We start from the raw sequence: 12,324 nt of genomic DNA on the forward strand, positions 1-12,324 counted from the left end.
AGTAAAATCATTTCAAGTTCATTATTTATTTGAAAAGTAATGTATCTGTAATATGATCATGCATGCTCAATTTATAAAAGTAAAACTAAACCATTTATTTTACATGTTTTGTAGCCTACCTGCTCTGTTAGCAGACTCTTCGCAAAGTTAGCATAGGCATAAAAACAAACATCTAATAGCCTACTCTATAAGCAACACTGGACAATTGGATACATAATATTATTTCTCGCTATATGTGAACAAGACTGAAATTACATTATTTTCTGTATCTTTTCTCGGGTAGGCTATGCCTATCTGTATGCCTAATATCTGCCTGTCATATTCGCACATGAACGGTTCTTTCATTGCGTTGGTCATAATTTATCTATGGCTGCATCTTCCTAATTCGGAATATGATCAAAGATTACATATAATATTAATATAATTTTTATATAGATTAATATATTTTAACTAGCCATCCAGTAAATGAACGAAATGACTGAATGGAATTCAAAGTCGTCAAGTCAGTAAAATTAATCTCCAGTAGCTATCACTGCTGCGTATGGGTGAAGTTACACACAACACAACGTGTATAAAGAGAGCTTTTATCTATAATCAAGTGCGTAGCAACCGCTATAGCCCGCGTTTTACAACTATTTGAGCGAATGCAGACTGAGTGACGAATCATTCATAAACAGACATCACTTGCGCGCCACAGCGCGCAGCCTCCTCATTGCTTCTCTGGTTATTAGCTATACGACACAATAAAGTGCTCTTTTCATCACACACCGCCACAGCAAAAACCGCACATTGCAACCAGTTTCAGAAAATTGTTTGGTGCGATGTGATTCCAAATTTACGGGGGCCAGAGGGGGGGCCAAGCTTGTTGACACGGGGGCACCGGCCCCCCTGGCCACCCCCCTAGAACCGCCACTGGTTTAGAGTAATGCTTAAGAGAGAGAGAGAGAGAGAGAGAGAGAGAGAGAGAGAGAGAGAGAGAGAGAGAGAGAGAGAGAGAGAGAATTGTATTAAATAAAAGTAAATATTGTTTAATTTATGATGTTTATAGCTCACTGTTGGATCAGTTTCTGAGGTGGAAACACTGTAAAAAAAAATTCAGGTCTCCAATTGAAAATTTTCTAGCGACCGATCACTTCTACATTTTTCAGTTGGCCAAATTGAATTTCTGTGAATTGATGCAATTTAATTAACAGAAATTCAATTTGGCCAACTAAAAAATTTAGATGTGATCGGTCACTAGAAAAATTTCAATTGGAGACCTGATTTTTTTTTACAGTGCAGTAGTGAAGTATTTTTACTTTCTACTCAAGTATACATACTTTATCAGTTTTTCTTTGGAAAACTTTTACTTCACTACACCCCAAAGCATAATGTTGTACTTTTTACTGCACTACATTTCATAAAAATGAAAATGTTTAACCTCTAATACTTAATTACATAAAAATGTAGTACTTTCCCAAAAACTTTGAATTACTTTTACTTGATTTTTAATGTAATTAAGTATTAAATTATATTCAATATGAATCGTAGTGCAGTAAAAAGTACAATATTATGCATTGGAATGTAGTGAAGTAAAAGCTTTCCAAAGAAGAAAACTGATAAAGTACATACACTTGAAAAATAAAGTAAAAATATTTCACTACTACACTCTAAAAAATGCTGGGTTAAAAATAACCCAAGTTGGGTTGAAAATGGACTAACCCACCAATTTGGTTGCTTTAACCCAGCAATTGGGTTGTTGTAAGCAAACATTAACAACCCAGTTGCTGGGTTAGTCCATTTTCAACCCAACTTGGGTTATTTTTAACCCAGCATTTTTTAGAGTGTATCCGCCTCTCACTCATCCAATGGCAGTCCTTCGTTTCTGATGATTGTGGACCATCATGCACCTGAGCGCTCGTAAAGTGGTGTATTATTGAGGGTGGGTGTAACATGATAAGGCATCGGTCAAATAAAATGAAGCACTTCAAATGAACAAGGAAAACACATCCTTTCACCTCGCCTGACAATCGTGCCTGAACAATCGTGCTGATTGTCCCGTGTGTGTGATTTCGGAGGGACTTCATCAAGGACTCGAATGGTCACTTGCAATGTAAGACACGCTCTTCCACCCTCCCGTCCGTCCCCCCGCTTTCACTGGCTGTTTGTGGTTGTGCAGCAGATACAGGAACAATGTGGCCTTTCTTACCTGTTGAAGGTGTACATTCCATCCCTACTAAAGCAAGTCAGAAAACAGCCCCTCCTCCGCGCAGCAATCCCAGATTTAACTCCAGGTGCGCCTGCTCGTAGCGTCTGCATTCAAACCACATCCCTCACACTTGTTTTCCTTTACATGATCACCTCAGGTCATTTTTGCACCTCATGGTTCTTACTGAGGAGGTGATTTTGTGAGAGATTTTAGGACTTGTACACCAAAGCTGTGGATGTGAATCACATAAACCACAATCTGAAGGGTCTAAATCTATATTTGGTCTGGGAAGTCCACAGGATCAGGCTCGAGCTTTATATATATATCCGTGGCTTAACCGTTTTTGGTCTTTTATTGTGGGCAACACAATTTAAACATATTAAAGTGCAAGTGTTGCATTTAGGAGGGCAAAAAGTGTGGGTGCTTTACAGGAAGCCTGCTTGCATCGCCCATAGACCCATCCCATTTGTCAGACAGGGTGAGTGGGAGAAAGCGTGAATGAGAGAGAAAGACAGGTTGAGCGCATGCACACTTGTAGTTCAAAACTCAGAGCATGCAGCGAACTCTTTCACTCTGCAGTTTAACACAGGGGTCAGTAGTTTCTGCTCACAGGACAATATGATATTGTGAAGACTTTTTCATCTGAGCTCAGTGCTCAAGGAAATGCTAATAAGGTACAGTTGGTAATTTCTTCTTCTTTGAGGGTTAGTTGGGAACTTTTGTCAGTAAATATGGCAGTTGTTGACAGATATTATACAATTCCTGTTCACTTTCAAATCTCTAAAAATGTCATTTGAGTCATAATTCTAGTCATAAAAACTCTCCAAGGACACACTCAATGTAAAGTGTTAACTGTTTTGCCTCATAAAATGAATATAAGTTTACTTGATTATTATGAACTGAGTCAAAGTTATTTTATATTGTATATATGTATAGGCCTATGGGACATAAATCTATATATTAAAAAAATACATATTAACTTTTGAAAAAGTGCTTCGTTGAAGACTGAAATATGCGCATGGTTATTTCTTGGTCTAAACTTTTCTTTATTTTCTGCAGTCACTTTTTGTTTATGACATATTTTGCATTACTCATAGTTTAGAATAATGTTTAAAAAACGAGTCAAATGAAGTCAAATGTTGTTTAATGTTTCATATTTCTTGCTTACTGTTGGCTCATGTACACTTGTAGTGGTTAGTACCACAGATGATGTTGAAACTTGGGAGGCCGGTCCCTCAGCCCTGTCCCCTCAAAATTTCAGAAACTAGTCAAAGGAAATAAGCTAGACTCCGTGGTAAAGGCAGGATATATGTCTTTTACCCTCGAAATGACAAAAGGAAAGAGGGGTTTTGCTAAATATCTCACCACACGTGCAATGCCAATCCATTAGATGTTATACGGCATTATTGCTTTCACGTCCTGTCAAACAAGACAGAGGATATACATTTTTACACAATTAGCTAGACTGAACAGAAATAAAATTGATTAAAATGGGTATTGCTTCTTACAAAAATAACCAGCATTTATACTAAATGGTCACTCTTTTGTAAACTTGTTCGTTTAAATTAGAAAGATAACAGTTGGTGTTTTTTTCTCTGCACTCGTACAGTCAATACGTACATGTGACTAGTAGTTGAATGACTCTGAATGCAAAATTGCATTGTTTTTATTGCACCAGAATACATGCCCAATTCAACAGGAACCCGACATTAAAATGTCAAGCAGTTGCTGTGTATAAAAAGCAAACCACCAGATAATGAGGCATCTGTTTTTACACAATCATATAAAGGGGATAAAAACACAATGGTAACCGGAATGACTGCTATTGCATATTGACTCACTATACATCAGCTCAAGGAGTGCACTGAGAAAGTCTTCCTGACATTCTGTCTGTGGTTAGGCCCCTGCCTTCGTTTACTGGAGAAAAGGCTGGCTCCCGAAAGATTGTCTTATCAAGGGTTGACATTACTGTTCGAAAAGCCAGCTGATAGGACAAATCAAGCCCAACGGAACTTCTTGTCCAGTGACACAACATGACATTTGGAGCACATGGGAAGGGAAACCTTTTACAATATATATTCTTTAGGTTCATTTTTTGAAGTTTCAGAGTGACATCATCTTTGGTATACGGGTGTGTAGATGGAAATGTGCTTAAGTCATTTTAAATGTGTTCTTAAGATTGTTGGCATGTGGTCACAACTGACCTATATTACCCGTTATGTGAACGCTAGCATTGTTTGTGTCTGTTCTCGTTCGTGTTCGATAAATAAGTTGCTATTTTTTTTAATGTTTTAGGATTCACTACATCAGGGGTCTGTCTTGAATGTGTTCAACAATCAACGGTGTACTTCCCCTGAGGATCGGCTGTGAGGTGAGTATCTATATGAGAAAAAATATATTATAAATCAGCCGTTTTCCCAACGTGAAAAGACGAGAAAAAAAACAACAACTCTATATTAACGTATGCTGTAAAATGTATTTATACATTGCCAAACTTACTTAGTCTTTTCAGTAAAGAATAATTATTCAAAACAAAACTCATGTACATTTAATACTTATTTTACAAGTATATTTTTTCTTTACTGCACTAGTAGATTTTTACTTTAAATTTTAAAACAGTAAAAATACAGACATAAATGTAATTTCTGCCAGGACCCCTATCGTCAAAGATGATTGACAATCAGCATATAGTTTGGATTGGCGATATGGTTCTGTTCTGGGCAAGACTAGCATGAATGAGAGCAGCGATAAACCCCCCTATAGGGTAAACAGAACAGAACCAACAATGTATGAGCTTATATATGTATGCTGTGATAGACATCATATTCCTATAGGTAGACATGATCAGCTGACAGTCAGCCGATGCGAGCTTGACTAACGTGACCTGCCAGAACGCTATGCTTGATTTTAAATCCTGTAAAAATTTACCTTTGAAAAATTAATTCAGAGAAAAGTGTTTCTTTGTTGAAGACATTGACACATGCACCTGGTCTGGTTATTCTTGGTCTAAACTTTTCTTTATTTTTCATTGGACACTAACTAAACTGCAGTCACTTTTTGATTATCACAAATATTACAATGCATGATTTAGAGTAATGTTTAAAAAAATGAGAGAGAAAAAATCAAACATACAGTATATGAATGTCTGTGTGTGTGTGTGTGTGTGTGTGTATATATATATATATATAAAAAAAAATCAGGTCTCCAATTGAACATTTTCTAGTGACTGATCACATCAATTTTTTTTGTTGTTGGCCAAATTGAATTTCTGTGAATTAAATTGCGTCAATTGACAGAAATTCAATTTGGCCAAATGAAAAATTTAGATGTGATCAGTCACTAGAAAATGTTCAATAGGAGACCTGAATTTTTTTTACAGTGTAGCTGAAAAAAAATATTTTTTATATATTTTAATACATATTGTTTTCGAAAATTTTGCATTTCATTTCAAGGGACTGGCAAACCCAGGAAGACTGCATGGGGAGGCGTCGATGTCCACCAATGTCACTGGATTCCGGGCACATCGTTCCCCCCAGCATTTGGAGATGGACTTGGCCTGGCAGGAACTGATGGCCATCCCAGAACTTCAGGTCAGTACACTGGAACGCCCCACCAGGTTCCTCTTTTACATGCACAAACAGCAAAACTAAAGAAAACATCTGATTATTTTGTGGTAAGATATAGGCAATCGTTTTAGAGAGAGTGCAAGCTGCCTTCATGTAATGGTGGCCTTATAACATTTTTCTAATGCTGAATCCTCTATAAACACGCATTGAGCTTAGCTACGATCTGCAACAATGGGCCAATTGAGTGATGCGAGGATAAAGGCAGACAGAGAAAGAGGGTGACTGCTGTATATTGCCGACAGCCCCCTGCATAGCACAATGACCATCTGTTTCGACATGAAACCCGAGCGCTCCTAAGTAAGACCTGCATAAGCTACGGGTGGCACATTCACCCAGGTGGGCTGGTCCTGTAGAGAGCAGCTGACTGAATACAACCCTCCTCTGCAGCACAAATCAACTGTTACTGAGATCAATCCTTCGCTTTACTGGGTTCCCAGGGCGTTTTATTTGATAAGAGTTTGATTTGAATCACCAACTGGACGTTCTTGTTATTAAAACATAATTTTTTTCACAGGAGTTCGAGGTACCCAATGAGAATCCCTTTGAAGCAACCCCATACGTCTCCATGGAGCCCATGGTTTCTCAATGTGGGTTCGGGATGAGTCAACATCAGCCGGAATCCATTCCAGCTGCTTGTGATGCCCATCCTGCTGGTGTTTATGAAAACGCATACCCAGATATGATGCCACCCTATCAGCGTTTGAACCCACACATGGATATGCACTACGGCCCTCCCGGTGGCCACAGTTCCCCCAGAATGCTTGCAAATACGCAAGCTCTTCATCCGCCTCTTATGAGTCTTTTGGAGCACATGAACATAGCAACACGCAGCCATGGGATTGCGAAAGATGCCGTTATCAATCTTCATGGCGCAGGACAAATCAAACAAGTTTGCACGGATGATCTGGAGTCAGATTCCGGTTTGTCGCTTGGTTCAAGCCCGCCGCTCGCTTCTCCTGAGAATGGGGTGCATGGAGTCCCTACATACTTACCTGCAGATGGTACTATGGGCTATGCCGAAAGTATTGGGGAACAGTGTCGCATGCGGCCTAGTCTGCTCGACTCTGCTGACTACCAGCAGTCCTACAGCTCATACCCTGGAGCATCTTTTCCCACAGCTGTAAATATGCAAACTATCAATCAGATTTACCAACCTGTTATACCCTCAGCCCTGCATGATCTACAACTGAGTAGCTCAGGTTTAACAAGATTAGGTTCATATCAGGCTCCGTACCCAAAGCCAAAAAGCGTTCCTGTACCCCTGAGCAGAGATGAGCGTCGAGCGCTCGCTCTAAAAATCCCATTTGCCCTGGACAAGATTGTGAACCTACCAGTGGATGACTTCAATGAGCTTTTGACCCAATTCACACTGAACGACTCTCAACTGGCACTCGTGAGGGACATTCGCAGACGAGGGAAGAACAAAGTTGCAGCTCAGAACTGTCGCAAACGGAAGTTGGAGAACATTGTGCATTTAGAAAACGAGTTGGGACATCTTAGAGCCCAAAGAGAACATTTAACCAGAGAGAGACTGGAGTTTCAGCAAAACCTAGCCATTATCAAATGTCGGCTTTCAGATCTTTACACCCAAGTGTTTTCACAGCTACGTGATGAAGAGGGACACCCTTATTCAGTTGATGAGTATTCACTACAGCAAACTAATGACGGTAACGTTTACTTGGTGCCACGGAATCCAGCACTGGAGGGGGAATGAATGTTCAAAGGTCACCACTTACCATTGACAAACTAAATGTATGGCCGATTAATATCAATTATGTCGATTTGTGATGAATGGATAAATATTAAACTATTTCAAGAGATCACTCTAATTTAGAGCAGAGCATTATACAACAATATTCAATGACTACAGAATTTCAAAGATAACAAGGTTATTACTTTAGGCTTCAAACACAATTAACTTTTCAGGACTTGGGTCTATAGACCACACTGGAAAATATTTGTCTATCGCAAGGTCCAAAACTGAAGATTCAGCATTACATGCCCAAAATACAAATATACAAGCTTTAATTAAAGGAGTTGAACAAGACAATCACATTTATTGTATTCAAAGTTTTATTGGTAAAAAAGGTAAAAACGGGTATAAAAAATAAATCTATTCAGCTGCATCTTTGTCCTAGAGAAAAAGAAAAATAAGTTTGAGATCAACAGATTGCAAATGCATGAAAATATTGCATTACAAAGAGCAACTACCTTTTATTATAGCACCAGTTTAAACAGACAAAAATGAGTCTTCATTTCGAGGATTCACTCATCAGATCCTGGAAAAGCAAGAGTATCATGGTCAGCAAGTTAAAAACAGAACATAGGGAAAAAACACTGGGCATGCATTATAAAAGGTTTAAATTTTATAAAATCGTCACCAAACTATGCTGACTGCAGTTACTTCCTCTAATACACAACACTGAATGGGAAGTTCACATTAACTGTACAGCTTCAGCTAACAATTCTTACAGTTACCAGCGGTAGTGGAGAAGTCTGTTCTTACCTACAGGAGTTTTAAAAGCGCTGCCTGCTAGTCTTTGAGTAGCGCCCTGTACTCCCTGCTCTCTGCTTCGTCACAGGGCGATGATCTTGCTACTCCCTCAGCTTGCTTCCATGGCTAGACTGATTTGCAGCCAAATGTACACTACTCTATGCATTTGCATAAAACAGCCAATGCTTTTTGAATCAGTTCAATTTACAATTTAACGTGAATGGAGCACTTTTTTTTTTTTTTTAAGAGCCTGGGTCTTAACTTAATTACTACTAAAAAGGCTCCCAGTAAGTTCAAGAGTACTACACTAAAACCCCCAGAAACCAAAAATGACTAATACAGCACATCTTTTAAAAAAAACAAAAATTGTTTTATTTGACCTTGATTGGTTACATAAAAATCAAATCCATAACGACTGAAAGTAATTCTACATAAAACCTCATTGGAATGCTTTTTCCTCCATAGACAATATAAAATAAGTCTGCATGATGACAAATTCATGATGTCCCACACACGATAGCGCTACTGTACACTTCTTCTGGCGGCAGCTGTAAATCTGCCAAACCTGTTTGGCTGAGCAGATCTAGGGATGTAAACCTGCATCTGCCCTGTCACTTCTCTTGCTCTCCTCTCCTAAAGCACTCAGTCCTGTTGAACAATATGAACAACAATTGTTAAGCTGCACACTAACTGAGGGTTGTTTCTACACCAGTTGTACAGCAAGGTTACAGTTTAATGAAGAGCATTCAGTCTAAGACTAACATAAGCATTGTTACCCTGTAAATAAAATCATCTGAAACAAAGTCTATGTAAAGGTAAACAGCAGATTTTGAAACCAACCTTTCTGAGCTTAAAACCGTCTACCACCAGAGCCACCACCATATCCACCACTGGATCCACCTCCATAGCCACCTAGAACACATGACATGCAATTTAGGATTCAAGCGGTTTATATAAGGAGATTTAAACCAAAAGGGACATCATGAAGTGCTCACCACCATATGGGCCACTGTTCCTTCCTCCGCCTCCTCCTCCACCACCACCACTACCACTACTACTACCTCCAAAGCTCCCTTTCATGGGACCATAGTTGGACTGCTGGTTGTTATAGCTGCCAAAGTCACTGTAGTTACCACCTCCTCCACCTCCACCACCGCTGTTGCCACCTCCAAAGTTACCTAGGAACATTCAAGCCACTGTTAAATTCAGGCACTTGCAAATAGGCTTAATTAAGATTGACATGTACTCACCACCTCCAAAGTTTCCATTGCCATTGTTATAATTGTCATTGTAGCCACCGCCACCACCACCACTGTTTCCTCCACCACCATAGCCTCCGCCCTGGTTGCCATAACCATGTCCTCCTCCGCCACCGCCGCCGCCTCCTCCATAGCCACGATTTCCACCATAGTTACCAGGGCCGCTGCCGCCGCCACCCCCATAGCCACCTGGAGACAGGGTCACAAGAATTACTAGTACGGTTGGGAACCGAAATTAGATTCAATTCTGGAATCGGATACTTGCTAAATTAAATTGTGTATTTTTAATGTGATGTTAAACCATCCAAGCGTAAGACTTGCTCAAGGCTCACATCCAAAACACACGCCTCTCATTGCGCAAATACTGAATAGAGTTACTCTTAAAACACTAATCAATTAATTTGAATCTTTGTTCAGTTTTATGTGCTATTGCCAACTTGTTTTTGTTCTTGTTTAGTTACAGAGTGTTTACTTGCCTTTAATGCTTGAAATTTATTCATTTGGCTAGTTGTTTTTTGCTGTGGTATTTGTTAAAACCACAGGCAAAAGTTCCTTGTTCTTTAGCCTGTTCATTTTTGTTCATGGTACTCAGCTGCAACTAATTATGCAAAAATACTTTGAATAAATGTGAATAACTACTTAAAACATTATAATTGAAATTAGGAAGAATTCAAAGTTATACCCAACTTAACATTTACAAATCAGGTTAAATTTTCGAACTAATATATACATATAAAAAATGCATACCATCTCCTCCACCAAATCCATTGTTGTAGCAGTCTCCTCCATAACCACCACCTCCACCATTACCTCCTCTACCTCCTGCCACAGGGTTGTGAAGAGAAAAAAAGTTAAGTCACTATAAAACTCAAATACACATTTCAAAACTCCAAATGTCCACTTTGGCATGTACCTCTTCCAAAGTATCCATCCCGGTTGCCATTGCCGTTTCCGCCGCCACCGCCACCAAAGTCATTGTTGTAGCCACCATTATTACCATATCTGTTGAAGTTTCCACCACCTCCTCCGCCGCCACCACCACCACCACGACCTACAGAAACATTTAAAGTTAATAAAGTCAAGTATATTGAAGCAGAGATACATGGGGACTAACTTACCTCTCATGTTCATACCAGTGTTCTGCATTTCTTGTTTAGAGAGAGCTTTTCGGACTTCACAGTTGTGCCCATTCACAGTGTGGTATTTCTGAACTAAGGGGGGGAGAGACATATACAATGGTTAATTTTAAACCCCCGACAATTATGATGTTATAAGGTTGACAGCTGAATGAAGGTACTTACTGACAATACGATCAACAGAATCATGGTCGTCGAACGTAACAAAGGCAAAGCCCCTTTTGTTTCCGGTCTTATGGTCAACCATGATCTCAACGGCCTCAATCTTTCCAAACACGTCAAAATAGTCACGAAGATGGTTCTCCTCAGTGTCATCCTTGATGCCACCCACAAAGATCTTCTTCACGGTTGTGTGAGCAAATGGCTTGTTGGAGTCCTGAAACAGATATGCAATTAGCCATTTGCATTCATACGCCTCTAAAAAGGAAAAACGGTTTTACATTACAATAGGTTCTCACCTCTCGAGACACAGCTCGTTTGGGCTCCACGAGTCTACCATCGACCTTGTGGGGGCGTGCATCCATAGCGGCATCGACTTCAGTCACACCGGAATAGGTGACAAACCCAAAGCCCCTGGAGCGTTTGGTGTTTGGGTCTTTCATCACCTAAAAGCACATAAGGGTTAAACAGGTCATTGTACCTGTAAAGTCACAATATTCAGTGTTCGATTATAAAAACCATCATCCATATACTACACACCTACATAGATAAGGTGGAAAGAACTTACCACACAATCTGTTAAGGTGCCCCATTGTTCAAAGTGCGCCCGCAAACTATCGTCTGTGGTTTCAAAGCTGAGCCCTCCAATGAAGAGCTTCCGCAGCTGCTCTGGCTCACGTGGTTGGCCCTAAAAAAAAACAATACATAATAGCTCAGTAACAAAAAACCGATGCATCGTGCTTATTATCTGCAGCGGATATTAAACTAACAATTTATTTAAGCGCGAAGCGTCATAAGTCCTTGAGGTAACAGAGAGGGAGGTGAACGAGCACCTCCGCCATGTTGGTGCCGGACCATGCGGCCTATTTGTAATAGTATCTTTATTCCAGTCAAACACTGGTGGTAGCAAAACGATGCAGATCATTAGAAACACGACGATTGAGTAATTAAAAGTCAAAGAAACTATTATTGTCGGTAACACGACCTTCCATGTAAACATGCGGCCTAATGTGTGCATTCTACATGAGTTAAAATGGCGGCTCGAGCACGCTATTCAGAATTAACAAAGAGCCACGAATGAGGTCGACATTAAATGAGAAAAAACTCAGATGATCAAAACCGCATTGCTTAAAACATTATTTTATAACTCCTTAATAGCTGTATTATTAAATCCAACCTACCTCTTTAGACATCCTACCGACTGTTTCTGTTCGTGCTGCGCAACACGTCTGTCGGTGAGACACACACTGAGAAGTGGGAGAGATAACATAAATAGCTTGGGTGAAAACAGGCCCCTCCTACTTCACACGATGATTGGTTCCCTGTTCCCGCTAATGCTTTTGTTTTGCGCTTAGGAGATGTGTGATTGGCTTAGACTCATGTCAATCCCGAGAGCAGCGGTTAGTGTTTGAGGGCAAATCTTTCTAAGAAAAAAAAAAAATCGAAACGCTATAAAACCAGT

General features: G+C 39.7%; 2 protein-coding genes across 8 annotated transcripts in view; one reads left to right on the forward strand and one right to left on the reverse strand.

The window, feature by feature from the left end:
• The window catches only part of nfe2 (nuclear factor, erythroid 2), a 28,667-nt gene extending 20,719 nt beyond the window's left edge, over positions 1–7,948 (forward strand). Inside the window, exons 1-4 of one of the 3 annotated variants that reach the window (XM_079803631.1) lie at positions 2,660–2,862; positions 4,484–4,559; positions 5,641–5,778; positions 6,329–7,876. In XM_079803631.1, coding sequence (XP_079659757.1) covers positions 4,512–4,559; positions 5,641–5,778; positions 6,329–7,528 — 1,386 coding nt within the window. In that variant the 5' untranslated portion in view covers positions 2,660–2,862; positions 4,484–4,511 and the 3' untranslated portion in view covers positions 7,529–7,876. Of the gene's footprint in view, positions 1–2,659; positions 2,863–4,216; positions 4,320–4,483; positions 4,560–5,640; positions 5,779–6,328 lie in introns of those variants that run through there. The other 2 variants (XM_079803632.1, XM_079803633.1) reach the window with 2 other exon arrangements.
• hnrnpa1b (heterogeneous nuclear ribonucleoprotein A1b) lies at positions 7,866–12,115 on the reverse strand. 5 transcript variants are annotated; one of them, XR_013815503.1, is made up of 12 exons: positions 12,044–12,115; positions 11,431–11,550; positions 11,162–11,308; positions 10,869–11,079; positions 10,701–10,778; positions 10,481–10,618; positions 10,315–10,389; positions 9,559–9,756; positions 9,304–9,486; positions 9,149–9,220; positions 8,026–8,093; positions 7,872–7,948 (listed from the first exon to the last, which is right to left on the reverse strand). XR_013815503.1 is itself a non-coding variant. In XM_079803640.1 (11 exons), the coding sequence occupies exons 1-10, from the start codon at positions 12,053–12,055 to the stop codon at positions 9,159–9,161; spliced, it is 1,239 nt and encodes a 412-aa protein (XP_079659766.1). In that variant the 5' UTR covers positions 12,056–12,115; the 3' UTR covers positions 7,866–8,093; positions 9,149–9,158. The 5 variants fall into 5 exon arrangements, 3 of the variants coding, with proteins under 3 accessions (XP_079659766.1, XP_079659767.1, XP_079659765.1); XR_013815504.1 differs by having other exon boundaries at positions 7,880–7,948; positions 10,686–10,778; XM_079803640.1 differs by having other exon boundaries at positions 7,866–8,093; positions 10,686–10,778.
• Between the last annotated feature and the right edge of the window lie 209 nt (positions 12,116–12,324).

Source organism: Gobio gobio, assembly GCF_949357685.1.
Source record: "Gobio gobio genome assembly, chromosome: 21".
In the NCBI taxonomy this organism is placed as follows: Eukaryota; Metazoa; Chordata; class Actinopteri; order Cypriniformes; family Gobionidae; genus Gobio; species Gobio gobio.